The 26,473-nt window shown below is 47.4% G+C and overlaps 1 protein-coding gene across 2 annotated transcripts in view; it reads left to right on the top strand.

The window, feature by feature from the left end:
• The first annotated feature begins 3,057 nt into the window (after positions 1-3,057).
• Positions 3,058-26,473, top strand: part of PAXIP1 (PAX interacting protein 1) — a 46,031-nt gene continuing 22,615 nt past the window's right edge. Inside the window, exons 1-6 of one of the 2 annotated variants that reach the window (XM_079149259.1) lie at positions 3,058-3,234; positions 6,077-6,211; positions 10,300-10,343; positions 12,487-12,550; positions 19,463-19,576; positions 23,498-24,136. In XM_079149259.1, coding sequence (XP_079005385.1) covers positions 3,154-3,234; positions 6,077-6,211; positions 10,300-10,343; positions 12,487-12,550; positions 19,463-19,576; positions 23,498-24,136 — 1,077 coding nt within the window. In that variant the 5' untranslated portion in view covers positions 3,058-3,153. The remainder of the gene's footprint in view (positions 3,235-6,076; positions 6,212-10,299; positions 10,344-12,486; positions 12,551-19,462; positions 19,577-23,497; positions 24,137-26,473) is intronic. The other variant, XM_079149260.1, reaches the window with a different exon arrangement.

Here is a 26,473-nt window from a genome sequence, read left to right on the forward strand (position 1 = left end):
CTCCTAACAGTCTGAACTCAGGCACCCTGCGCAGTGATGCAATGGGAGTTCCTGATCTGAAAGCACGAGATGGTACAACATTATTAGTCTTTGTCGCATAAAGCAAATAACCTCAAATTCAATAAACATCCATTGCATAATGAAGAATTTTTTAAAAAATCATTTTTAATGCATTACACATGCATTCCTGTCTTGAGGTGATTGCTTCATCACAGCATGGTCTGTAACTGCTAAACTGGAAACAGTGAACGTGCAACACAGAATTAAATCCTGTTAGTCTGTGAAGTGAAGTCCTCCACAGGGCCTGCCTTTTCATTTGGGAGCTTCCAGGAGCATGGAGGTATTCATTGGGAAGCCAAGGTTGTACTGGACTACCTTTGATCCCTTTTAACAGACTTTTTGTCCGCCTTGGCGTCTGACTTAGCATCTTTGTAGCCACTGGAGAATGTATACTAAGCTTGATGGACCTCTGGCCTCTCCCAACCTTAAGGATGGGGGGATAGGAGACAATTCCCAAGTTTGCTTAAAAACATCCAAATCTTGCAGGCTTCCCTGCCCAGTGGCAGTCTGCTTACTGATGACCCCACCTACTTCTTTTTGATCTGTAAGAGCTTGTGTCCTCTCCTTGAGGAGCTATGTCTTTCCAGGTAACTGAAGTTTGAGTTCCAAGGACATGGTCACTCATATTTAGCTCAGAATAAACCAATTATTCTTATTTCCTCAAAGCAGCATTGTTATTTTTCATCAGCAAATCAAACAATGGAGTACCACGTATTTATTAAGTGATATTGATCTATTATTTACTGACATGGAAGGCCATTCTTGACATTTTTTTCTTTTGAAGTAGCAAAAGATGCATGGGGTATGATTTTTTTTTTTTTAAAGGAAAATATTTATATGGGACAGTCTAGAAGATCTCAACAGGAATTGAGTATCTAGTGCTTTTCAATTTTCCTACACTGAGTAGCTGCACAACTAGTGGTGGCGGCTAAGTTCTCTGGGTCAATTCGTTGAATCCTTCCCACAAACAATGCCTTTTGGGTTACCAGCTTCTCCTGGGATGAAAACTCTGGCCTATGTCTCTAACCCAAGTATTCTGTCCTTCCCATAAAAGACTAAGTGTGGTGGTCTATAAACCCAGGTTAAAAAGACTTACTAAACATTAAGTTAACTTTAGGGGTCTGCGTCTAGCTAAACTGAACAGACCATGAAACTAAGAGACTGTGGTGTATAATATAAAAATGCATTTTTAAAAAGCCATTTGGAAATACTTGTCTAAATGGTCTCAGATTCCTCTCAGTAGGTACTATTTTAAATATTCTCAACCCTGCTTTGGCTTTTCCTAAGCTTTTCTAATTTCCTAAGAGAAAATGAGAAACATACTACTATATTTACCAAATTAGTATCAGCACTAAGCAGGCTGCTTATTCACTTAAGGTTATCAAGCAAAATGATCATGCTTTGAATTTTCTTGGGAAAACTCAAAATACACCTACACTGGGGTTATTATATTGGGGTGGCATATGCCTCCAAATCACAAAAGACACAAAGCTTCCATTAATGAAATACTACCCTAAAGTAGGTCATCTTTTAAGAGTTACAAAAATCAGTAATAAGAACAGAATATAAAAATGCAAGACTCCATCTGGTATTTCTTCTGTAACTTTGCATTTGGACATTCTATATTATAGGTGTGGACTCTCAAGATACTTTTTTTAGTGACCTTTACTGTTTATCTTCATGACTTCAGGATGTCAGTTCTTTAAGAGTATACGTTATCCAAATGAAATTATTTCAAGGAACAGTTTTATTCTTTATTACTCGTGGGAAGCGTGAGACCCAGAGCCACGAATGTTCCGAGTGCCGACTCGGCCTCCAGGTCTTCCTGATGCCCAGGACCCCCGTGTACACCCGGGCCTCACAGTTCCACGGGAATGTCTGCAACTTCCCCCAGGCTGATGGGATCTTAAATGTCCTACTCCCCAAACCGGCCTTCGGACACCCGAGCCGCCGTCGGGTGACCCGGTCCTGCAGGTTACAGGCTGCTTCACCTGAAACCCCGGCCGAGCGCCGCTCCAAGCCCTCAGCCTGCGACAGCCGCCGACAGTTCAGCCGAGTACGGACAGGCGAGGCGAGCGACCCTCCCCGCGGGCCGACGCGGGCACGCAGCGAGCGAGGACCCGCACCCGCGCTCCGGCGCTTTCTTCGCACTCAGCACCTCCCCGGGCCCCGCAGCTCGGGCTGCCGCGCAGGCCACGGAAATCCCGGGTCGGGCGACCTGCAGTCGCCATTCCGGCGGGCGCCGTTCCCAGCGACGCTAAAGGTCTGCCAGGCCTATCTAGTGGCTTCGGACTCCGCGGGGGACGAACGTGAGACAACAAAGTCGGCGACGCGGCGACGACGGAGCGCCCGGCCCACGCGGCCGCGCTACGTGCTCTCCGTCCGCCCCGGCCCACCCGCCCGCGCGCCGTCGTCTCACCGCCTGTGCCGGGCGCGCTGCTCGCGGGCCTTCCCGCCCCGCTAGGCCCGGGCAGGCCCGTCCCCCGAGCGCCGCCGCGCGGGCCGGCCGGCCGAGGACCCTGGAATTCCCCGGACGCGCGCCCGTCCAGACCCCGCAGCCTCGGCCCGGAGCGACGCGCCGGGTGGGTCACCATGGCCGCCGCCCCCGAGGCCCCGCCCCCGGGAGGCCCCGCCTCACGCATGCGCCGCCCGCGGCCGCGCGGGGTGACGGGAGGGGCCGCGCCGCTGCCCGGACCGGCTCACTGCGGCCCCGCGGGGGGTGGCGTGCTGTCCCGCGTCTCCGGGGCGCCTCGCGGGACGGCGGTGGGCTCAAGCCACCGGCGTGCGGAGCGGGTGGGCCTGCCCCAGCACCTCTGGCGTCGCGGGGCCGCAGCGAAGGTGCCGGCACCGCGGGCCTCCGGGCCGCTCCCAGACGCTCCCCCTCGGCGGCGGGAGCGGTGGTGCGTCCCACAGGCGCGCGCGGCTCCCGCGCTTCGGGCGCTCGGCGCGGGCGGGGGCGCAGCGGGCGGGGGAGCGGGCCCCGATTCGCAGCGCCGGGCCGGGCCGGGCCGGGCCAGGGCCGCGCGGGCCGGGCGGTGGGCGGGGGCCGAGGGCGGGGCGGGCGCCGCCGCAGCCGTCCGCGCCGCCGCCACCATGTCGGACCGGGCGCCCGAAGTTCCCGAGGAGATGTTCCGCGAGGTCAAGTACTACGCGGTGGGCGACATCGACCCGCAGGTACCGCCCCGCCGCCGGCTGCGCCGCGGCCCGGCGGGTCTCGCTCCCTGGCGGGCGCGCGCCCGGACGCAGGGGCAGCCGCCGGTGCCGGGCCGCGCGGGAGGGCGCGCGGGCTGCGCCGCCACCGTCCCGTCCGGCCCCGCCCCCGCCCGCCTCCCCTCGCACGCGCAGCCCGGCCGGCGGGGCGGCGGAGAGCCGGCTTGCGCGCCGGGGAGGCACGGGGCCCCGGAGCCCTGCCGGCGGCTCGCGCGGGCCCGGGCGCCGCGGGCACAGGCCGCCTCCGGGTGGCCGCGGGTCCTGCGCGGGCTGGGAGCGCTCCCTGCAGGGCTGGCCTTCCTGTTCCCCGATTTTCCTAACTGGGTGAATTCGCAGTGAACCTGGGAAATGCCCTGGTAACAGCACAGTAAGCATTTAATTTTCCCACGCCTAGGGATGTTGTGGGTTTTCCTAGGCGGTGCGTCTGTTTCATCACCATCCGTGGTAGGAATGCACCCTAGTTTGGAATCTTCTTCAGGTCAGTCTTCAGAACATTTCCTTTCCTACAACCGTACAGTTGTGCTGCCTTGGGTGTCTCATTACAGCTCTGAGCTTGAAGGATGGGGATGCCCAGCGATCAGAGCACAGGCACGGAGAGTGGACACTGACCTCTAACAGATAAACTTGGGTGTTGGAGAAGCAATTCTAGGAGGCTGATTGATCTTGGCCTTCCAGAGACTTGTATCTTAGTAACGACTCTCTTCCATTGTGACTTCAGGGTGCAGAGACTTACAGTTTTGGATTTAAAAAGTTAAACAGGTTCTGAACTTAGAGTGGTCAAAGTGAGTGAGTGCTTGGAACAGGGTCCCTTTTACTTCTAGTATTGACAATTTCCCCATTTTTCCCCTTCACTCTCCACTGTTCTTTGCTCTCCTTCCTGCTCTTCATTTCAGGACTTTGGCTCTTACAGGGGGCTTGACCCAAATGTTTCTTGAAGCCAAGAACAAGCTGAACTGCAGTATGTGTTCTCCATGAATAAAGTCTAAGTACTTAAAAATGTCTTCCGCAAACCTCTTTAATAGTACGTTTTTTAAAAAGTTTAGAGCCCAACATCCATTCTCTGAATGTTGTAAACATGGATTCAAAAAGTGAGTAAGTGATGAGCATCTGTAGGCTGTGCATTGGACTAGGTAAGAGGGATCAGTTAGGATCACGGTGGGGAGGAACGTGCCTGAGGGCAGTGAAGCACAAACTGAAAGGTGAACACATGTCTCCGCTGAAATGTGGCTAAATAGAATCTTGAGATAAGTGGAAGAGGGCGAGAGATGATTTTCATGTGAAATGTAAATGCTAGGAATTGAAGGCATTTATGTATATGGAGTACATCAGGATGGTCACTGTCTAGAGAGGAGTGACAAAAGAATTCTTGTCATATGGAGATGGGTAGTATGGATACTGGAAAGAAGCTATTGGATTTGGTGTCCAAAAAGCTCATGAGAAGAGTGTTTTCAGTATAGTTTTGGTAGAAGTGCCAGGTCTGCAGGGAGTTGAAGAATGAATAGGAGGTGAGAAGTGAACACAGGACATTTTTCAAGAAAAAGAAGCAGAGAAGGGGCCAGAGAGGGGTCTGCTGCCGGCATGAGCATTTCATGTGAGTGTGGCAGGTGCAGGGGATGTGGTGTTAAAGATCTGTTGGTGGTCCGTAAACCGTTCTAAGGAAGTTCCACCTGTGGGTCAGTTTAGCTGTGCGGATACCTTGTCATTTCATATTTGGTGCATGCTCTCAGTTCGTGCATCTCCCTGACCCTCACCATTCCTGGCTCTGTTGATAACTGCTCTCCTTTGATACTGCTCCCTCCTGCCATCTGTCCTGAAGTGTCACCAGCATTTGACCTCCAGTTCATTGCCCACACCGTGCACTCTGGGGGACCTCATTCTCCGAGCTTTGACTGCCATGCGTGTAACATGCTGTAACTCTGTCCTAGGACTTCAAGTCCCTTTCTAGATGTAACTGGGAGCATCTTGCCAGGTATCATGCTTGGCACCAAAGAACAGTGTGCCCCAAACTGAAGGCCATGCTGTGCCTCCTTACCTCCTGTGTTTCTGACGCATTCCTCAGGGAGTGGTGCCGACAGTCCCCAGCATTTCTGTCTTGCCTTTCCCTTATGCTTGCTGCCCTTCCAGTCACTGTCTGTGTAATTCTCTCAAATCTTCCTGCTTCCTGTTGCTGATGGCATCCTTTAATCTCGTCACCTGCCTCCTCACCTGGCTTAGTGCAGTTGTGTCTTAACTGGATTCCTGTCTGGTTACCCAGCCATCCCAGTCCCTTCTCGGGCTGATGTTCATCTTAAATTCTGAGTGTGCTGCTTCCCTGCTTGAAATCCTCCAGTGAATGAAGGACATACTGTGCATAACACTTAATAAGAGACTCTTTAAGGTCTGATCTGAGTTCTCCTGACCAGTGCCTTGAACATGGTGCCCTTCCCAGCGTGTATGTTTGCCTGGCTGGCACCTGTAAATTCATAAGGAGTCTCTGGGTCTCCTCTAGACACATTCCTAATTGTGGCACAAGTGCCCATCCCCAGGCTTCTAGGTTGGAGGCCTGGGGGGAGTGTTCTGCATGGCCCCATCTCAGCAGTGACTGCTGTGTCCTCTCTGAAGACAGGTGAGCCTAGTAGCTGGCTCACAAAATCTTGTGTCGGTCAGTGCCCCAAACATTTCACTTGCATATTTGAGTACAAGGCTACTAGTTCTATGTAGGATATAGTATGCTTTTATTAAAAATTTCCAGTAATTATTTACACAAATCAGAAATACATATACTGTTTTCCATTTTTAATTTTTGTTTTTGTTTTTGTTTTGCTAGGTTATTCAGCTTCTTAAGGCTGGAAAAGCCAAGGAGGTCTCTTACAATGCCCTAGCCTCACACATAATTTCAGAGGATGGGGACAATCCTGAGGTTGGAGAAGCTCGAGAAGTCTTTGACTTACCTGTCGTAAAGGTAAGTAGAAATCTGGCTTTATGTCTTTTCCTCATGTGATTTGAAAGCAGTAGGTTGACATTTCATTGTAGCTCTTTGCAGGGTTTGCTCAAGTTCTGCTTAAGATGGAAAGTCGCCAGATGAGTAGAGCCTTTAGCATCTCAGTAACCTGCCTTAGTTCCGGGCCTTTCAGTTCGCTGATGATATAGCAAGGTTCTGTATGAGTGAGTCTAGGTCTGTCACAGCTCCTGTGCTATCACTGCCTGGGTGCTGACAGCCAGAGAAATCTGTCCTAACAATTGGGTCTGTTGTCAGGCATCAGGTGGGTATTTGTATCAGTGTAGGAAAGTGTTTGATTCCCAAAGCAGGCTAAGCCTGTGATGAGGCAGCCTGGGACAGGGTTGCTCTCCTTCCTTGGGGCAGCAAATGGTCCTGATTTCCAACTGACCTATTAGCTGTACCATTGAACTGGTCTGACAACGATCACAATAATCATTAGTCATTCTGTCTACCCGGTGGCCGTCTGGACTGCTCTCAACTTGACCTCTGGGTAGTTTAGTATAAAAAGTGGGGCTTTGGTGGATAAGTCGTTTGGATTCTGTTGCTCTACGTACTGTGTTGCTCTGCTTTAGCCAACAAGTGACTGCAATTAGATGTGTTCTTAAAATTTGATAATTTCATAATGCTTAGTTTTATTTCTAGTCTTCTCTATTACATTTGTTTAAAATAGTTCGGTACTGTCATGTTTTTCCTCTGCATGCACTTAACTGTGTTGCTTTAAAAAACCAGAGTCAGTATTAAAGTTACTGTGGTTTAATAGTACTAGAGTTAGGAGTTAGAGAAGATGGCCCCAGAGATGCCGTCTGGCTGCTGGGAAGTGGCGACACCACCAGTATCCAGGGTCTGCAACTGCTGTGCGGAACAAAGGCTTGACTTGTGAAAATAAACCCCAAAGTGGGTCCGTCTCAAGAAGAGGTGTTCGTGAACCAGACTGTCGAACTGCTACGTCAGAGCGACTGTGGATTTGCAGTGGTAAACACAGTGGTCATATTCACACTAACATGGGTGTCTTAGCATGCCCACTTGGCCTGCTCTGTGAAGATTGATTGTCAGCAGGTTTCCTGGTCTGTTCACCTGATGCCACTTTGTCCCCCACCTTTAGTATCCAGAAATGAAGTTTATATGTAGGATGATATCACATGGCTGAGGTACATCTCAGTGGTAGAGCTGTGAGCAGTGGACATGGGGCCCCGTGTGTAGTCCCAGCACCAAAACCAAGCATATAAAACACACAAGCTGGAATGTGAAGGAAAAGTCAAAGGAGAATGAATAACAGGCATGCATTTCAGTGTGTAAATACTTGTGCACAACCGTGTGAGAGAGGATGGAATGAAGCTGTTAGATCTGCTGTCTGCAGGATCCCCGTGTGTGACTGCCCATACAGAAAGAGCCTCCTGGCCTGCAAGCCGAATTGCCAGCTGTGAGGTGGCATTTCAGAGTTGTGATCAGTCCTTGGTGAAGATACAGTCTAAGCCAAGCAGCCTGCTTCCATTCTATGCAGTATTGTGTTTCTGGGCAAGGCAGTAGATCATGAGACTGCGTAAAACACCCAGGACCTCCACTGTGCTCCCTGGGCTCCTCCAGTTACTGCCATCTGCCCGTGCAGTGTGCCCTGTGTCTGCCCTCCTCTGCCCTTCGGCCGTAGTCCTTCCATCTGCACCTGCTTAGCCTTCCAGCCCACGGGTAGCCTGTGGCAGCACCCACACTGTCCAGGGAGTCATGCTGCGCTTCACCCTGAGAGGGCTCTTTAGGGTGGGTCTAGCAGCGGTGCCCTCCAGGGCAGTTGTGGTAGGCCTCGGGCTCCTAGTCTGAACCAGGTCTGCTAGTGGATTCTGCTCCTGATGGTTGAGTCTGAATTCAGCTGCCAAAGATACGCCTGACTTTTAAGGGGCATGTCCTTGGCCTTTACCTGGATATTCATTTAGATGGTACACTTTACAACTACAGTATCCTTGTGCACAGTAACAGTTTATCCATCATTATTGAATTTTGTGGATGTTTAAAGTTCACTATTTTGAGCACAAGAACTTTTAAAATGATTTTTAAATAGCAACTTTTTTCCCAGTGGCATTGGAACTTCACGGGGAATGTTGACTATGCTGACTTGTATTGGGCTTATTTTAATATATTGTTATTTGCCCTTGGGATAAATTGCTCCTTATTACTTTGCTTTTGCAGTTCTCCATTTCTGCTGTAACATAGTGTCCTGCTTCTTAACTTTGCATGCATTATTCTATGGAGATACACCGGACTGCAGGCCCCAGGTAGTCTGCCTGGACTAGACTTCGTGCTAGCTACACCAGCAGTCTTCACCACACTGTGAAAGCCTGCCCTGTTCCCCGGGGAGGCATTCCAGGGTGTGTGATGCAGGAATGGACAGAAGTGGGTATGTTTCCACACTGGTCTTCCTGGAGCCACCTGAGAGCACGCCTGTGGTCACAGAGCTCCTGTCCCCTTCACAGGAGGGATCTCCCTCCACTCATCCTAACCTTCACACAGTGCCTTGTTCCAGGCTCTGGAAACCTGGAGGCCAGACAAGGACTGCTGGCAGTGTGGATCCAGGGAACCCTCCTGTGGGGCTTAATCGTGGCTCCTAGCCCCAGGGGCTTCTGGGTGTCCCTGCAGGGTATGAAGCCTACCACAGTCAGGTGTTTTGAATGCAGGCTGTAGATGCCAGCCCAGCACTTGATTTCAACTGGACATTCCTAGGATTATCAAAGTAGGAAAGATTTTTTTAGATAAAGCACATGAATAGAAACATTAGGGACTTTCTTTCAGATATGGTACATTTTACCCAATAAGTCAAAACCTTTAGTGAGATTATCAAATCATTGTGAAATAATATCACAAGTACAACCAGTCTTTATTTTATGAAGTTCAATATTTTTGTCCTCTCACAGAAAATAGGCTTAAACTTGAAGAATTGTAGATGTCACCTAAAAAATGCTGTGGAGGCTCTCTGTTGTCTGAAACTCATTAAGATTTACTTGATAAAAGTAGTTTGAAGAGCTAGGCATGGTGGCACAGACCTGTAATCCCAGCCACCTGGGAGACTGAGGCACGAGGATTACAAGTTCAAGACAAGCCTGGGCAACTTAGAGTGACCCATCTCAAAATAGAAAGTAAAAAGGACTGGGGACATAGCTCAGTAGTAGAGCATCCCTAGGTTCAATCCCTGGTATCAAAAAGAAAAAAAAAATAATAATAATAATTTGAAGATCATTAGCTTGAAGTACAAGTTATGTGAATGAGGCAGAGACTGTATTTTTCTTGTTCGTTGTTACACCCTCAGTGCCTTGCACCACCTCAGCACAAAATAGATATGAAATAAATATTTGATGACCCCACTGATGGATGAGTAATGAGTCTGTAAGTATATTCCACTCGGCCGAAGTTTCTGGAAGTCATCTGCCTAAATGGGGGCATTAATATATTTTTAGCTTGCAATTCTTTAAAATAGAGTTATGAGGATAATGATTAGTGTAATTTTAAAAATTAAATATAGAAATACGAGATGAGATAATTTTCCAAGAATGTAAAATACCTAGAAAGGTACTATTTATCTGTTTTATGATTAGTATCTGTTTTGGAACTCATAAGATTACCATGTAGTTAGAAATAGTTTTTATGGTTTACAAACATTATATCTTCTTGGCTTAACTTAAAATAAAAATGTGAATTTGGACTTGATTGAGCCCAGATTCAAGAAGGGGTGTATGAGGACCTGACCACCGTACCCTGGATGAGGCTGAGGCGGTGAGTGGGATGGGTAGCAACCCTGTCCCTCTGCTTCTTAAGTCAGTGGTCATAAGTTTGTGGACCTAAAATTTAAATGTCTTTGCATCATACTTAATTATGGTGGTGCTTCATTCAGGATTTGGGGTGTGGGTTTGGGTGTAATCTTTGTGAGGTTGCTTAGTCTCTTGAGTGCTCGTGGTTATTTCTGGATGTTTAGTAATTGGTCACAATAGTCTTTTAACTTCTGGTGAAATGATATTATTTTGACTACATGTTGAAAACGGTTTTTGATTTAATCTTTTCTTTTTCAGCCTTCTTGGGTGATTTTGTCCGTACAGTGTGGAGCTCTTCTGCCGTATCCTTTTTTGGGCTATGATTGCTCTGGGTATAAGACTGTAATGACAGTTACTGAGTGAAAGTGGACTCCTTTCTTGGGGGCAGCTGTTTCATCTGCACTCTATCCCTGCTGTTTTCCATCCTGTATCAAATGTTATGTACTTGATCCTTGTCATCATCCATGTCAAAAGGGGACCAGCTGTGGCACGCAGCTCTAGGTAGGACCAGGAAGCAGGAGCCCGAGTTCTCTTCCACTTTTGTAGAGGCTAGGTGGAGTATTTCTAGAATCCCAGTCTACGGAAACCACGCCACGAGTGGTTCGGAGTGCTTGGGAGGACAGCAGGAGAGGCAGGTTCTGGTTTTAGAGCAGGCGGCCTTGTCTCTAATCCTGGGGACAGGTTGCTAACTCCTTGCACGTCCGCATGGTGGTGTTGGCTGCTGGGAGGAGGGGTGCACCCCCTCGCCTGCGGCGCCCTTGCGCTAGTGCTCCCTGCAGCAGCTCCTGTGTGCAGCTGCCCCAGGCACCGTCAGGTGTCGGGAATGGGGCGTCTGCTTGTTTCTCTCCCATGCCTGAAAGCAGGAAGCATCCCTGGAGGTTGACTCCAAGCAGAGCCTATCATGGAAGCCTGTCTGCTTCTAAGAAGGCCTGATCTCAGACTGCTGCAGTGTTGAGAGTGGGCCTGGGCAGGAGGTGGCCGTCTACCCTGTTTCACTTTGCAGCTGTGTCAGGGAGTTCCTGTGAGTGCACTTGTTACCTAGTGAATCAGTGCACGCAGAAGGTATCGTACAATGAGGCATTTAGAGAGGGCCTGAAATAAACAGAAAATATCCCTTTAAAAGCAGTTCTTCTTCCAAGAGTTTTCACCCATAGTTTAGAGTTGAAGGAAATGAGTTCTTAGGGTTCTTCCCCCACCCCCCACCCCCTTTTTTTGGTGTGTGTGTGTGTGTGTGTGTGTGTGTGTTTGGTTTTTGTTTTCTTTTAAAGCACAGGTTTAAAAAAAAAATTGCCGGTCGGGGCAGGAGTTTTTGAAGGTCAGCCATTTTCCCTATTGAGGTTGTTTACTCTGCACACCCTGAGTCTGTGGACACCCTCCACACCTCGCTTGAGCTCTTGCCTATCCTTAAGAAACCTGAGGGACTGGAGAAGGGGCCCTGGACTCTGGTGGATGGTGCACTCTGAGATTCCTTAGCGATTCCCTGGGCTTTGGAAGTAGAAGGTCCCTGAGCTGAGGCCAGGGTTGACGCAGACAGTGGTGGTGGGGCTGCTCCATGTCTGTGACAATCTTGGAAGGCTCAGCACCGTGAAATGTGCCCACACACTGCGTACCCGAGCAGGAGACGTCAGAAAGTCAGTGCAGGTTTCAGTCCTCGCTCTCGATTCTCCGCTCTCAATAGGGGATCTTTGCTCCTTGGGGAAGGAGAAGTACTTCATTAGCCATTTCAAATCCTGGTCTCTCCAGTGTTCAGAAACAGTTCTGTGTGTGCTTCAAGTATCTGTAAAGCGAAGGATCTGAGAGTCACGTGTAGCTTATGTGTAGCCCTGATCTTGGGGTTGGGTGAATAGTAATGCCGGTAGTTAAGTCAAAGGAATTTTAAAATCAGCTGTAGAACTAGGAAGGGTCTGGGAGATTCCAGAGTTCTCCTGAGAAAGGGGCCTCAGCTGTCCTGCCAGAGTTCACAGAGGTGGTGGTGGTGAAGTGTGGGCTCTCCTAGGAAGGCAATTTCTACCGTGCATGGGAGCATTCACATCACCGTTTCATTCCTAAAGAGAGTTAGGGCATTTTACTTCGCTTTTGAAATAATTGCAATGCCTCGTGTGTATTTATGTCTGTGTGTGTGTGTACTCGTGTGTATAGTTAACTGCTGTTGGAGGGCACAGTGTTTTCCCCATGAATGTGTTGTGCCCATTTTACTGATGATGTAAGTGGAGAGATTGGATTTTAAAATGTTCTGTACTGAAAATGGCTCACTTCCTTGTGTTTTACCTACTTGTGCTTATTGCAGTCTGTCTGCACTCTCCTGTGGTCATCTCAGCCTGTCTCTTCTGAGTGGCAGGTGTGGAGCGGGGAGGTGGGTGACCGGAGTTGCAGGAGGGGCGTGTGCTAGGGAGGTGCAGGCTGCACTCCTTCTACTTCATTGTAATCTTAATAACTGCACAACAGAGTAAACGGTTTTTCTCCAGAGTCATGTCAGATTTTTTTTGGAATCACTGCCTGCCTTTCTCAGGTAAGCTTGGTTACAGTTCATCTTGCATCATTTACATATGGCAGTTCTGAATGTTTATATGATTAGATTTATGACTTGTTAATCAGTTTTAGAGAACCCTTGTATTAAACTGTCAATATAAGTTTCAGACACACTGTAATTGTTTAAATGTCCTGCCTTCTTTTAAGATTTAAAGTTAAAATTGAGTAACATCTTTCCAATTTAAAGAAATTACAAAGATTTAAAATATGAATATGAAAAATATTTAAAATGAAATTAAAAGATGACAAGGAAAATTCAGCCAGGACTATAGTTGAAGAATTTTCATAGACAAGAAGAAAAAAACAAGATTTAGTAGATGAGTCAGAGAAAGTGAATATACAACATATAGAGAGGAATTACAAGTAATAGTGAAAAACTTGACAGTTTCACATAAAGACATGAGCATGTTCATAGCAGTGAGATAGGAATGTTTGCTTATCAGGTTTGTAACAGTGTGCTCGGGGCTGGTGGGCCGCTGAGGACAGATTCTGTGGCTCGCTGCTGGCAGGATGTGGATCCCAGTGGCACTGTCTGGAGAGGCCTGGTGGTGTCCCGAGCTTGGAGGCATCTCTCCCCTTCCCTCTGCTGTCTCTTCCTTTAGCAGTCTGGAGGTCTGGACAGATCATACATGAATGTGATCACAGCCTTACTTATAAGATGGTAAGATTGGGAACACTCAGATCAGTTTGGAAGTGATTAAAAACCTGTTATACGGTACTTACACAGTAGTTCAGATATTTAGTGATTTTTTGAATTGTATCTTATGAAAACATTAGAAGATATGGAAAATTGTTTTAAGTGGAAAAAAAGTAACAGGTAACATAGGTATGTACAGACACCAACCAAGTGAAATCGAGACGAAATAAATACCTTGAAGGAGGAATGAAAATGTTCTTAGTCGTTAGTGCTGGATAGCAAGAGAATTGGATATTTGTGCTTCTTTATTATATTTGTCCTCCTGATTCTCAACTGTGAAGAACCTTAAACTATAATAAAAGCTATTGTAAAGAAAATTGTTGGGGCTGGGGTGTGACTCAGCGGTAGAGCCCTCGCCTCGCATGTGTGAGGCACTGGGTTTGATTCTGTGTATAAATAAAATAAATAAAGGTCCATCAACACCTACAGATTTTTCTTAAAATCAAGCGGGTATTACTCAAACTTACTTTAAAACGCCATGGAACAATTTGTTTAGAATCCATGGTCGTCATCCAGGAGAGGGTGCAGTGGAAGCGTTCCCATGTCACCGGCCTCAGCAGCCCCTGCTGGCCACATGATGCTCTCAGGGGCACCTGTTGCTGGTTCCTGCTTGCGCTCCAGGAAGGGCAGCTGAGGGCTGCAAGGGAAGGAAGGAGTCTGGCGGCAGTCTTCTCCTGTGCCTTCATGAGGGAGGTCAGGGGGCAGGGAGCATTGGGTCACTCTTGTTAGGTTGTTGGCCAGCTCACCGCACATGAGGGGTGTTACCAATTTGAATTTGTTCCCTCTATTGCCCAAGCAATGAGTAGGTACAGTTTAACTGTGGTTAATATGTTCTTCTGTTCTTTTTTGTTTCTTATCAATTCTGGAGTTCTTTAAAATTGCAAAATTCTCTCATTTTTTGCTGCATTGATTTGATGCAGATCCTTACAACAAAATTGCCTTTTTTTTTTCTCTGAATGGGAATTTGTATTTTTCAGTGTTTTTTTTTTTTCATATCTGGTGTATATACATATTTACATGCAAATGAGCTTTAAAGTTGACTAAAATGAAACCTTTTAGTGCTGGGTCCTATGGTTATATGTTTTTTATTGTTTTTCTTATACTTTCTCTGTATGTTCCAAATTTATAATCAGCATATTAGAAAAAATTAAGAACAAAAACATTTTATTAATATTTTTGCATAAACAGGGTGTATTTGGGCTTCAGTGTATACTTTCATTTGATTATACTTGTGCCAGTTGAATTTCTGGGTTCAGAGCCTCAGGGTCCACTCTCCAGAAAGTATTGGATTCAGTAGGAGGGGCAGGAGCCTTGTGCACCTTTTTCACAGGTGGAGGTCAGTGACTTGGGGTTCAGCAGAGTGTGTGGGGAAATAAGAAAACCAAAGCATGAGGATTACAGCATTTTAAATTAGGTAATTGGACCTTATTAAATAGTAACTGTGAGAATGGCACTGCAGAACATTTTTAGTCTGGTATTCACACATAAGTGGGGTTACAGTGTACATGACACTTCGTATACTGAGCTAAATCAGGTGGCTCAGAGTGAGTGCCTGTGTTTAGAAAGGAACTTGTCAGCAGGCCTTGACAGGAAGTGTGATCTGGGTAGAACTGGAGTGCAGAGGGGGAAGGCTCTCCGAAGAGAGCAAGGTCAAAGGTGAAAGCACCCCCTTGCCCCAGGCTGGCTGGGAGGAGGAGGTCATAACAGTGGTGATATGGGTGGTGTAGAGGGAGGGTGTGTGGTTGGGCAGGCTGGTGGGTGGAGACTGGAGAACCTCAAACCCAGGTGTGTGTATTTGGAATTGGTAAAGAAACCAGTAGGATGCTTCTTTACTTTTTTTTCTCATATATTTAATGTTGAATTATAAATGTTTACATTACAAAATTTAGGACACAAACAAAAAACAACCCCCCAGATTAAATCATTGGTGATCATTGTAGGTGAAACTGGTCTGAGAACTGTATGACGTAGACATCCAGGTGAAGATTAGATTTGACTGGGTAGAAAGTCTTTCAGACTTAAGATGAAGATTTGGATCTTTATCAGCACACACAACATGGAACCTCTCAACAGAGGGGTCTTGGCAGGTCCCAGCGAGTTGGGAATCCTGTGGGGCAAAGACAGAAGCCAGGACTTAAGATGGTGGGTACCTTCCCATGGAAATTAGGAGCTAGAGCTCTGTTGTGATTTCAGATTAGGTAGCATCTCCGATGGTAGAGAGAGGAGCCTGATTTGTGAGAGAGGATGATTATGTTGGTTTGAAAGGTAGACGTTGGGAGTCGATGAGCTATCCAGACCTAGGAACTTGGGGATGGCATGGCGTGAAGGAGATTCCCACAGTGTAGTACAGAGAGGGGCAGGTGCCCAGGGGAGAACCTCTGGTATCAAGCACAGAAAGGAGGTGTTCTCTTAGAAAGAACTTGGGAAATGAATACAAGATGACATTGGAGGAATACCATATTGTTTTCAGAAGTCAAGAATGATGTCAGACTTGATCATTTTTATTGCTCGGAGATAGCAGTGTGTGCCAGATGAGGATTTAGAGTGTGGATCTGTAGAAGACAATTGCACATGGCTTGTGTGTTCCCTCAGTCCCGTTTGTGGCCCAGGAGAAGAGGGAAAGGGTGTAGGAGAGTGAAGCAGGCGTATTGGTTGGCTCCCCCAGCACCGCTCATCTTGGGGCCTGCTGGATCGTGGCTTCTAGGCTGAGGGACACCAGCATAGTCAGCTGAGGCTCAGAGTTGGATACCCATGCAGGAACAGCAAGGCGAGGCAGCTGTGGCTGGTGGGCTGACTGTCTGATCCAGAGGGGTGGTGCAGGAGAGGGCCTTCCTTGGTCAGCCGAGCAGAGCTCCGCTCACAGCTTTCGGATGAAAGGCAGAGAGGGGAACTTAGCAAGGTCTTTGGTATTCTGCACCCTTTCAGCAGATTCATTAGGTGAGAAGTCAGAATTCAGTATCAGTCTGATCTTCATGGACCCCTTCCTGTACTTAGCGTAATTTGTCACTTATTGTGCTAAACTGAAATTCCTGGTATGTCATGAGGTAGAATAAAAAGCACTTGAGTTAGAAAGGTGGTTCAGGTACGCATTGGGAAGACTCTGATATACTCATGTGAAGAAGCCCTGGAGGTTTTAGTTTAAGAAAAGTACCCTGGAAGCACAAATATTTTGTGGTTGCTAAAAAATGTTAATTTGGTCCTAAGATACCTGAGCAGACGTGCAATGTGCAGTGAGGGCTTGGGCCCAACACATCCCCGAAGAGCGCCTCCTGTGCAGCAGGTAGAGAGCAGAGCGGCCCATGTTAACTGCAGTCTAGACGGGGCCAGACTCACCAACAGGTGCACAGAAAGCAGGTGGGCACCAGCTACGGAAGCAGCAGGAGGGGGCTGTTGCGATGGTCAGTTTCTGCGCCGGTTGAAGACTGCCAAGGGATATGCATCCCCTTGGTGCCCCAGCGCACCGTGCACACACGTGCACACTCCAGGCAAGACCCACCTTACCAAAGGACTGTTTGCTTTGGTGGTTCTCAGTGACCTTCTGTCGTTTCCCATCAGGGTGTTGATACAAGCTGGAGCTCTTTGTTGGAGTCTTCCAGAGCTCTCTCGGGGAGGTAGGGAAGGGAGCTTGTGCCAGCAGAAGTCGGGAAGCACAGAGATCATCTGCCTTCTTTTGAGCCAGTGTTGATGCAGGCTGAGGCCTCTGTTGTAATTGCAGGGTAGGTTTTGGGGAATAGGTTCAGAATCTAAGGAGAGCCTGGCCAGGTCATGACTTGAAACTGGAAGTGTAAAAATCAAAGTCCTCTGCATTCTGTATTTCAGTATTTCTTGATTGCCTACCCGTGTGCCTCATACTGTACTAAGTTCAAAGGGTGTAGGACAGAATCTTAGGTAAGACCCTGGTCTTTAGTAAGTAGGGTTGTAGCTCATCTTTGGGACTGGACTGTCCTTTGTGGGATCGTGAGACCTGAAGTAGGAGGGAGTGGGCTTGTGATTAGTTACAGGGAAGCATTTATTCCTGGGAAACAGATTAAGTTCTGGTTCTCTGCCCCTTGATGCTTAGTGCAGGGTAGGAGTGGGGGACAAAACCACAGACCCTTGGAGATTGTGGAGAGTTCAGATTTCCACACAGCTTGCTGGAGTACAGTGGAGTGACATCTGAGCTGGATCTGGGAGGAGGAGGAGGAGCCAGGGCCTGGTGGAAGCCTGGACACAGGGAAGCCTTACGTGTTGAGGATATTCTTGAAATGCAGTTGGCGTTTAAGGTGCATGTGGGAATAGCACTACCTGGCAGGAGCCAAATAGACCAGGAGGGCCTTGACACCAGGTTGTAGTACTCGGGTATTAGCCAAACACATCTAGGAGACAGCAGAACCTGAGAACTAGCACAGCAAGAGAGGTGCTTGAGGAAAATGGCTTAGACAATGAAAATAATAACTTTTCCCTAGTTATAAAATTAAAGCTTTTGAAAATTTGGAAAATACAGAAAAGTATGAAGATTAAAATAAACTAAAACTCTCCCCATAATCCTGTCGCACTAGGTAACTGTTCTTGATGTTTTGGTATGGAAAGAGCATTCCTAACTGTGCTAGGCGGAGGCAGGAAATGAGTTGGTGTGGACATTGTAAGTTATTTAATGCAGACGTGCGTTGATGGAGAGCCTGGGTCATGGAAGTTTCCACGCTGGTGGGAGCTGGTTACTGGAGCCACTGTGGACGCTCCAGCGTCCCGTCCTTCCCTGTCTGGTGTTCTTTCCACAGCAGTGCAGGGCACCCTGGTGAGGGGCATGCCTGGGGTGCAGGCCACATGCTGTCCATAGGGGGCTGGAGTATCAGTGAACACAGCGCGGCTAAGCCTCGGCAAGGAAGGCTTACCTAGGGCACTTTCAAATTTCATTTAGGAGATTCCGTGATAACTCATCAGATTAGTCTGTCTTCTCCTGTTATTAATTCTTAACCCTGAATGCTGCAGGAAAGAAATGTTTCTGTGAAAGCCTCTCCCAAAGGGAACCTGGTCCCCTCTTCTGAAATGCAACATTGAATTACTCCATTAAAGAGATAGAAAGGAATGACTTTAAAAGTGACTTTAGAAAGTTAGTGTGTTTTTGTTATGCACAGAATAGTGTAAGAATACAAAATAACTTCCAAGAAATAATTATAAACGGATGAGAGTAGATGTAGAATACTAGATAAGTGGCCAGCCATGCAGCAGCAATTAAAAATAAATTAATGCGCTATTTATCAGTATTTTTTAAAAAATCAACTTAGACAAGTTCAGGAATCTTCAGTACCCATAATCCCTCAACTTATAATAAATTCATACCCCCCCAAATTTACCTGCTTATATGATTACCTGAGAATTAATGACCATACCTTTTTCTTCTTAAACGTTTCCTTCCCTTTTCAGACTCTAAAGTTTATAATTTTAGGCGTTGCTTTTGGCTTTCCCAGAAGTAACTGCTCAGTGAGAAGCACATGGAGCAGTGGAGCAGTAAGCGAGCTGGACCTTGGTTTCAGGAGCCAGCTTCTCCAGCTGCGCAGCGGGGTGTGGCTGCTTTCCTTGCCGTCACCAGGGGGGGAGTGCTCAGGGCCAGTGGGTGTGGAGAGCACTTGGCACAGTTCCTGGCACGTAGTAAGCAGGCAGTGAATGGTAGCTGTCCTACCTGTCCTGGCGAAGGCCCATTCACAGCACAGCCATTGTGCCCGAGTCCGACGTTCCTGACTGCTCCAATGCTTGCCTTATTTCTTTTTTGTGTTAAATGATATTTATGTTTTCCCTGAGTTTTCATCTTTTGATTTTTTTCCAAGTCATAATTAGTATTTGTTACTCATTAGTTTCAAGGAGTTCCTTGCAAATGTGGTTTTGATGTTGAAACCGCATGTAAAGGTTTTCAGAAACGGCACAGGTGGAAGTTGGAGTGCTGGACTCGTTCTTCCTGCAGCATGTTTGTTACAGACTAAGATAATGTGTTTTTAGATTTGGTGACAAGGCAAAAAGTGATTTAGATCCATGTAACTATTGTGATAGGGAAGTTAAATGCTTCTCTTATTTTTTGCATTAATATCCTTAGGTTAAGTTTCATTTAATAAGGCAAAACATAGGTAAAATTATTATGGCAACACACATTCTCTTAATAAAGTAAATATGAACATAATTGGATTGAATGTCTGGTTAAAGCCTCCTTTCTAACTTTGCCAGGTGTCATCAGAAGACAGAAGCACCCTATGGGCGTTGCTTACGTTCCATGGGGGGAGTTGCCAGCTGAACCTCAATAAGAAATGCACACACTTGATTGTGCCAGAGCCAAAGGGGGTAAGCATTTCACGTGCATGGTCCTTTTAGGTGCCATTGAAGTACTTGCAGTAACCATGTGTCTTTTTTGAGCTTCTCTAACATTACTACATACCATTTACAAAAGCCGATTTTATTGGTTTATATTATCCACATCCAGATTCATTCCACAGAAGATCTAAGCCAAATATGACTTTTTATTATAAAGGAATTTGGGGTTATTTTATAGGGAAAATAGTTTTTCTGATCTGATCTGAAGAAATTCCTTTCCAAGTTCGTAAGATTTCAGTTCATTTTCATGAAAAACAATTTTAGACCCCCCCCTCACAATTTTTTAATTTTTAATTTTTTTGGTGCTGGGAGTTTAAATCCAGGGCCCAGGCATGCTAGTCACACACTTAAGCACTATCTGGCAGGGTGATTGGGGTCCTCAGGTGGGGTCCCTGGGGTCAGAAATGCAGGCGGTCCCGCCCCTTCCCAGACACTCAGTCCCAGGGGTCAGTGCATGAATAAACACTGGGGGTGCTGAGGTGAGCCAGTGCCCTGGGCAAGCGATTCCTCTCCCCAGGAGGGTTCCTTATAGCTTTGAGAGTCGAGTTAAGTCTAGTAGTTCCCTAGTCTTCTGGCTAGTTAAGGCTTCCACACATCAGTCACTGGCTTCACATTCTTAAATGCTTTCAGGGTGCGTTGACACTGTCGTCATACTCTTCATCTGTGTGTGCAGAGTCCTCAGTGTAGAGAGGAGCGTGCCACATGTGGCAGAGGGCTGAGGTGAGGCCCGGTCCTGCCACACACCCCGCCACAGAACCTGTGAAAGCGAGCCCAGGAGTCGTAGGTGTGTGCTGTGCATCCTGCCAGCTTCCCAACGCAGGTGACCTTGAGCTGGCGAGGCTAGTTGGAGCTCAGCTTTGTTAGGAAGCCTCTAACCAAGAAGAAACCCTCTCTGAAAACCCAGGGCGGGATTCTTAAGGTTTATTTAAGTCAAAATTCACATTTTGTATAATAATCGGATAATGTGCTTTGTTGAAATGATTGTAGATGTTCTTTTTATATCAATATTGATGTCCACTTATAAAAAATCACTTGATTTTACATAGTTTGGAGGAGAAATACCCTATTTATAACTTCTGTAACTGAATGAATACTTCTGAGGAGTCAGTTAGAATGTAAGAGGAAATGTATGAAGAGTAGGCTTGTCAAAGCTGTTTGCAGTTTGACTTTTAATTCTAGAGCCCTTACTCCTTGTTTTTCTTTCCAGAATGTTTTGAAAATGTATAGTTGTAAATCCTTATTAACTCCTTGAGTTTCCAGATGTAATACATATTTTTAATTAATAATTTTTTATGTATTTTTTTATAGTACTGGGGATTGAACCCAAGTCATAGTGCATGCTAGGCAAACACTCTACCACTGAGCTACACCCCAGCCCTGGATGTAATATATAAAGTACTTATTGGCTTTTATTATTATTTTTTTTAAACTATAACTAAAGTGAAAACTTAAAAAAATTTTATTTGAAGGAAAGCCATATCTAAGATTTTATGTGTATGTATGTGTGTGTAGTAGGGGGTTTTAGTTATCTTAGCAAAGAGGCACTTTAAACAAATCTTTTTATTTGACTAAACTGTGCTTGTGGATGAAACAACAAATGTGCTACCATAAATATTTTTAGAGAAAGCAAATACTCTGTATTTTAAAGGATTGATAATACCTAAGATATTATATGTAAACATGCACTTTGCATGTATCTAGGGATTATTTTATTAAAGTCTCTAATGGAATTATAATATTGTTTCATGCAATTTATTTACTCTTCATCCTTGATTTTTATCTACAAATGGGAAAAGAAAGATGTCTTTTTTACCTTTCTGATTTTCATTTCCCAGTTTTAAAAGGACTAATTTAGTCCTTGGAGAAATGGAGCTATTATTTTGGTGTTTACTGCATTTCCTCTGCAGTAGTAAATGTTGTTAAAAGCAGATTTTATGTTTGCCAATAATAAAAATAACAGTAATCAGCAGTAGTGTTCACAGCATACCAGGCAGATGTCCTTTAGTCGCCTTGAGGAAAATAGGCACCGGTACCTGCTGGCCCTCTTTGTAACAAATAGCACTTCTGTACAGATTTTATTGCGCCAATAATAATTTTAAGAAACCATAAGGCTCACATATACAACACAGAAACAAAGAGAAAGCAGTATGTTTTAGTCATCTTTTTCACTGTTGTGACCAAAAGACCTGACAAAAACAGTTTTAGAGGCGAAAAAGTTTATTTGGTGCTCGTAGTTTCAGAAATCTCAGTCCATAGACAGCTAGCTCCATTGCTGTGTACACAAGATGAGGCAGGACATCATGGCCGGAGAGTGTGGTGAGACAAGCAGATCAGGACATGGTCACCAAGAAGCAGAGAAAGGGAGAGAGAGCTCTCATCAGGGGCAAAATATAAATTCCAGTGGCACGTAATCCATCTCCTCCAGCCATACCCTACAATTACCACCCAGTTAATCCCTATCAGAGGAGTAATTTACTGATTAGGTTAAGGCTGGCTCATACCCAGTCATTTCACCTCTAAACTTTCTTGCACTGTGTCACCGATGACCTTTTGGGGGAAAACCTCATGTCTAAACCATAACATTCCACCCCTGGCCCCTAAAGCCTCAGACCCATTTCACAACACAAAATGCATTCAGTCCATTTTCAAGAAGAGTACTCATGGTCTCAATATTTCAGAATTACCCAAAAATCCAAGTCCAAAGTCTTGAGACTCAAGGCAACTGTCATCATGAGTCCATACAAATCTAAAGCAAGTCACATATATCAATTGTGTAAAGGCACAGAATAAACGTTTCCATTCCCACAAGGGAGAAATAGGAGTATGGAAAGAAGGGATGGGACCAAAGCAAGAGATGGAAGTCCAACTGGGCAAACAAGTTCTATAGCTCCATGTCCAGCACCTGGGCCACAGGGCATCATGAGATTCTCTCCAAAGGGCTGGTGTAACTGCCCCTAGTGACCTGTGATCTTGCTGGTTGTGGTGGAAGCCTCCATGAACCCCTAATTCCTGCAACACCAGCACCATATGGCTGACGCCAAGGTCTGCCGCCATCTTGAGCAGTAGCCTAGTTTCTTGGGACCCTGGCTGCAGCAGCCTCTAAGTGCCTGGGAGGGTGAGCTCTATGAAACAACTTCCTCACTCCCCTTCTCCCTGCAATCAGGGTGGTCAACTGGTCTCTGCTTTTAGGAATTTTTGCTTTTCCGGCCTTGGACCTGAGATGGGTGTGGTTTTGAAAATTCCTGAGATGGCCTCAAGCAACTCCCTATTGTTCTGGGTGAAGTAATTAGCATTTCCTTAGTGTTTGTAACCCCTTCCACATCTGCACCTTCCTTAGACCCAGTTTTGCTTGCAGTTTTCTGGTTCAACTGCAGGTTTTTTTTCAGATGTTTGCGCTTGGTTTTCTGTTCCTGATTATCACAGTAAACTTGGTTAAAGCGCCAGTCATACCCGTGCAACTGCCTGAATACTGTGCTGCCTAGAATTTTCTTCCACCAGATGAAGAAGTTCATTGCTAGCTCAGTGTATTTAAAATATCAATTTAAAAGTTAATACTGGGGAAGGAGATTGAACAAATCATGTGCCAGTCTGAATCTGGCATAACGCATCCCACTTTTATGTATGATTATAATGCACCGATTTAAAAAAACAGCACTCGACACTTCCAGCATTCTGCTTAGAGAAACAACAGTTTAAACAAAATCTTAAGACTGCTGTTGCAGGCGGGAGACCTTCCTGTGGCAGGGACGTGTGGCCCATCCTGAGCTGGCTTCCATCCTCTGGCGCTCTGTAGGAGTGGCAGGACAGTCGCCTAACGGGACAGCTGCCTTAGGAAGGTGGCCTGAGCTCGGCAGCGCTGACAGCTGTGCGGTGTTTGTGCTTTGCTCACAGGAGAAGTACGCGTGTGCCGTGAAGCGGGCGGCCATCAAGGTCGTGACTCCTGACTGGGTCCTGGACTGCGTCGCGGAGAAGACCCGCAAGGACGAGGCCTTCTACCACCCTCGCCTGATCATCTATGAGGAAGAGGAGGAGGAGGAGGAGGAGGAGGAGGAGGAGGAGGTGGAGAACGAGGAGCAGGACTCGCAGAACGAGGGCAGCACGGAGAAGTCCAGCCCGGCCAGCTCTCAGGAAGGGTCTCCTTCCGGGGACCAGCAGTTTTCACCCAAACCCAGCACCGAGGCGTCCAAAGGGGAACTGATGTTTGATGACTCTTCAGATTCATCACCTGAAAAGCAAGAGCGGAACTTAAACTGGACCCCGGCGGAGGTCCCACAGCTGGCTGCAGCGAAGCGCAGGCTGCCTCAGGGAAAGGAACCTGGGCTCATTAACTTGTGTGCCAATGTCCCGCCTGTCCCAGGTAACATTCTGCCTCCTGATGTCCGGGGTAACTTAATGGCTTCTGGACAGAATCTCCAAAGTTCTGAAAGATCAGAAATGATAGCTACTTGGAGTCCAGCTGTGCGGACATTGAGAAATATTACTAATAATGCTGACATTCAGCAGGTTAACCGGCCATCAAATGTAGCACATGTAAGTCTCTATTTAAAAGAAATTTAAATATTGGATTTAAGAATCAGATGTCATGTCTCTTTCAGTATAGTTTGTTGTTTCTGCTACTTCAGACCAGGTCAAGCTGTATGTGTGTGAGAACTTCTTTGCGATTGTGTAAGCACAGATACAGCCATGTGCCCAGTGACACCATCGGGGCTGACAGTTGACCAGTGCAATGGTGGTCCATGAGGTCATGTCACCTAGTGGTGTCGTGCCGTCTTGATTTGTGTAAGTGCACCTGTGATGTTCCTACAGCAATGAAGTCGCCTCAGGACGCATTTCTCAGAATGTGTCCCTGCTGGTTAGCAGCATCCGCCTATGTCTTTTAGGGTTCTAAACTGTTGTGAGAGGGTAACGGTGTGTACTTAGGTGCGGAGCCGGCGTGGCTGAGCAGAGTCAGGATGCAGGGTGGAGGGCTCTCCCCTAGAGAAGGGTCCACTTTCACATGGTTAAAATGAGCAATGGCAGCAAAGCTGTCCCTGACTGACCGGCCAGGAACTTCATGGCAAATGGATAGTATAAACTGAACTCATTCACTGCAGAAGCCTTGACTTCAGTTTAGTTTGTGACCTGAGCTGCTTGATACTGAGTTTCAGGTGGGTTGGCCAAGGTGGTATTCTGGCCACCACTGGCTCTGATTGAGCACTGGAGATACAATGGCCAGTGAGGACGCGCGCCCTGCCCTCACCTAGGTGGAGAAAACAGTCAGCAGCCCGCCAGGGGGCACACCTTCGGTGACTTAGGTGTTGTGAAGAAAGTAGCGGCACATCACAGCAGGAGGAGGACGCTGTTTTGGATTAGGTGGTCTGGGAGGGCCTTGTGACCGAAGTGACGTCATTCAGGGTTCAGTGGCGGGAGGGAGGGCCCTCAGGGAGGGCTGAGGGCAGAATGCCAGGTGAAAGGAGCAGCAACTTCAAGGAACCGAAAGTGGGCAAGAATTTGTTGTGCTGTGAGAAGAGAAGGTGATGGGATGTGAGCTCAGCGAGGCGGCAGCTGGAGGGGCGTGGGAGGCCTGGTCCTGAGGCCATGGTGGGGAGAGGAGAGCTGCCAGTTGTGGTGTGCGGGAGGTGTGGCAGAGGCAGGAATGCCCAGGGAGACCGTGGGTATCAGCGGGAGGTGGAAGGAGAGTGGGACCCTGCTTTCTGGTAAGCAAGGACGTGAGGACCATGCCATTTCAGAGACGGGGGCATCGGAAGGGCTGCGGGTTTAAAGAGTGGAAGATCCTTCCAGGCCTGTCGGGAGGCCTCACACGGGTCCTGGGAAGGCGTCTGATTGGCAGTGGGTTGTGCAGGTCTTACTCTCCTATTCAAGGCCTTGGCTGGAGATGGAACCAGAGGTACAGATGCCTGTCGAAGCTGTGGATGTGGGTGAGGTGTGAAGGAGACAGAGGAGCATCCAGGCCAGGCCCACAGATGGCCTTGGTGTGAAGTGGCATCCAGAGTCATTGCTCATTTGCTGGTGTGATAATGATGTGGTTTAAAGATCCGTTGGTGGGATATGCTCAGTTCTTCTTCCTCCCTCAGCTTGAGCAGTGAACGCTGAGTGTCCATGGCTCTTGAGGCCATGGTGGGGATGGTGTCCACAGTCAGACCCTCTTTAGGTACCAGGAGGGTTTGTGGCAAGGATGGCACAGAGAGGCGGTCACCGGGGGTTGGAGAACAGAGGACTTGGAAGTAGTTGACTCAAGGACAGGGAAGACAGCATTGCTGGACGTGGTCAGGGGCCAGTGGAGGTTGTGACCCCAGCTCCAGATGTTCACTACTTGCCTTAGAGGGACAGTTGGAGGAGGGATGAGCTTGGGGTTCCTGTGAAGACAGGAATGAGAACATGAGTCATGGACTAAGGCTTCCCTGGGGCTGATACAGTTGTTCCCCTGGCAGCAGAAGGGCACCCAGGCTGGTCGGAGTATGGGCTATGTGGACTCGCAGTCCTTGGTTCGGGCCTGTCTTGAGAGGTGGCTGATCCTTATGAAATGCCAAGCCAGCCTTTCCAGTGTCCTGAATGGCGGAGACTGAGCACCTGCTGCCCCACCATGCAGTCTTTTGACTGAGCTTCAGGGCCCACAACTCCTTGTTTGATTCCCTTTGTCCCCTCCACTTTATGTCACATGCCTGTGACTGATCACAGGCCTACGGAGTGATGGGCAGTGAGTGGTCAAGAGAATGAGAAGACAGGGCAGTGAGGTGGTCACAGAACTGCCGGGCCAGGGCTTGTCCAGGCAGATGCCTGCTGTGCTCTGGAGTTGCCTAAGGAAGGGGAGAGATGGACTGAAGGAAAGGCCCACCTGTTCCTCACCAGGCGCAGTAGCCTCAGTCA

The sequence above is a fragment of the Sciurus vulgaris genome (assembly GCF_902686455.1).
Source record: "Sciurus vulgaris genome assembly, chromosome: 8".
NCBI lineage: Eukaryota > Metazoa > Chordata > Mammalia > Rodentia > Sciuridae > Sciurus > Sciurus vulgaris.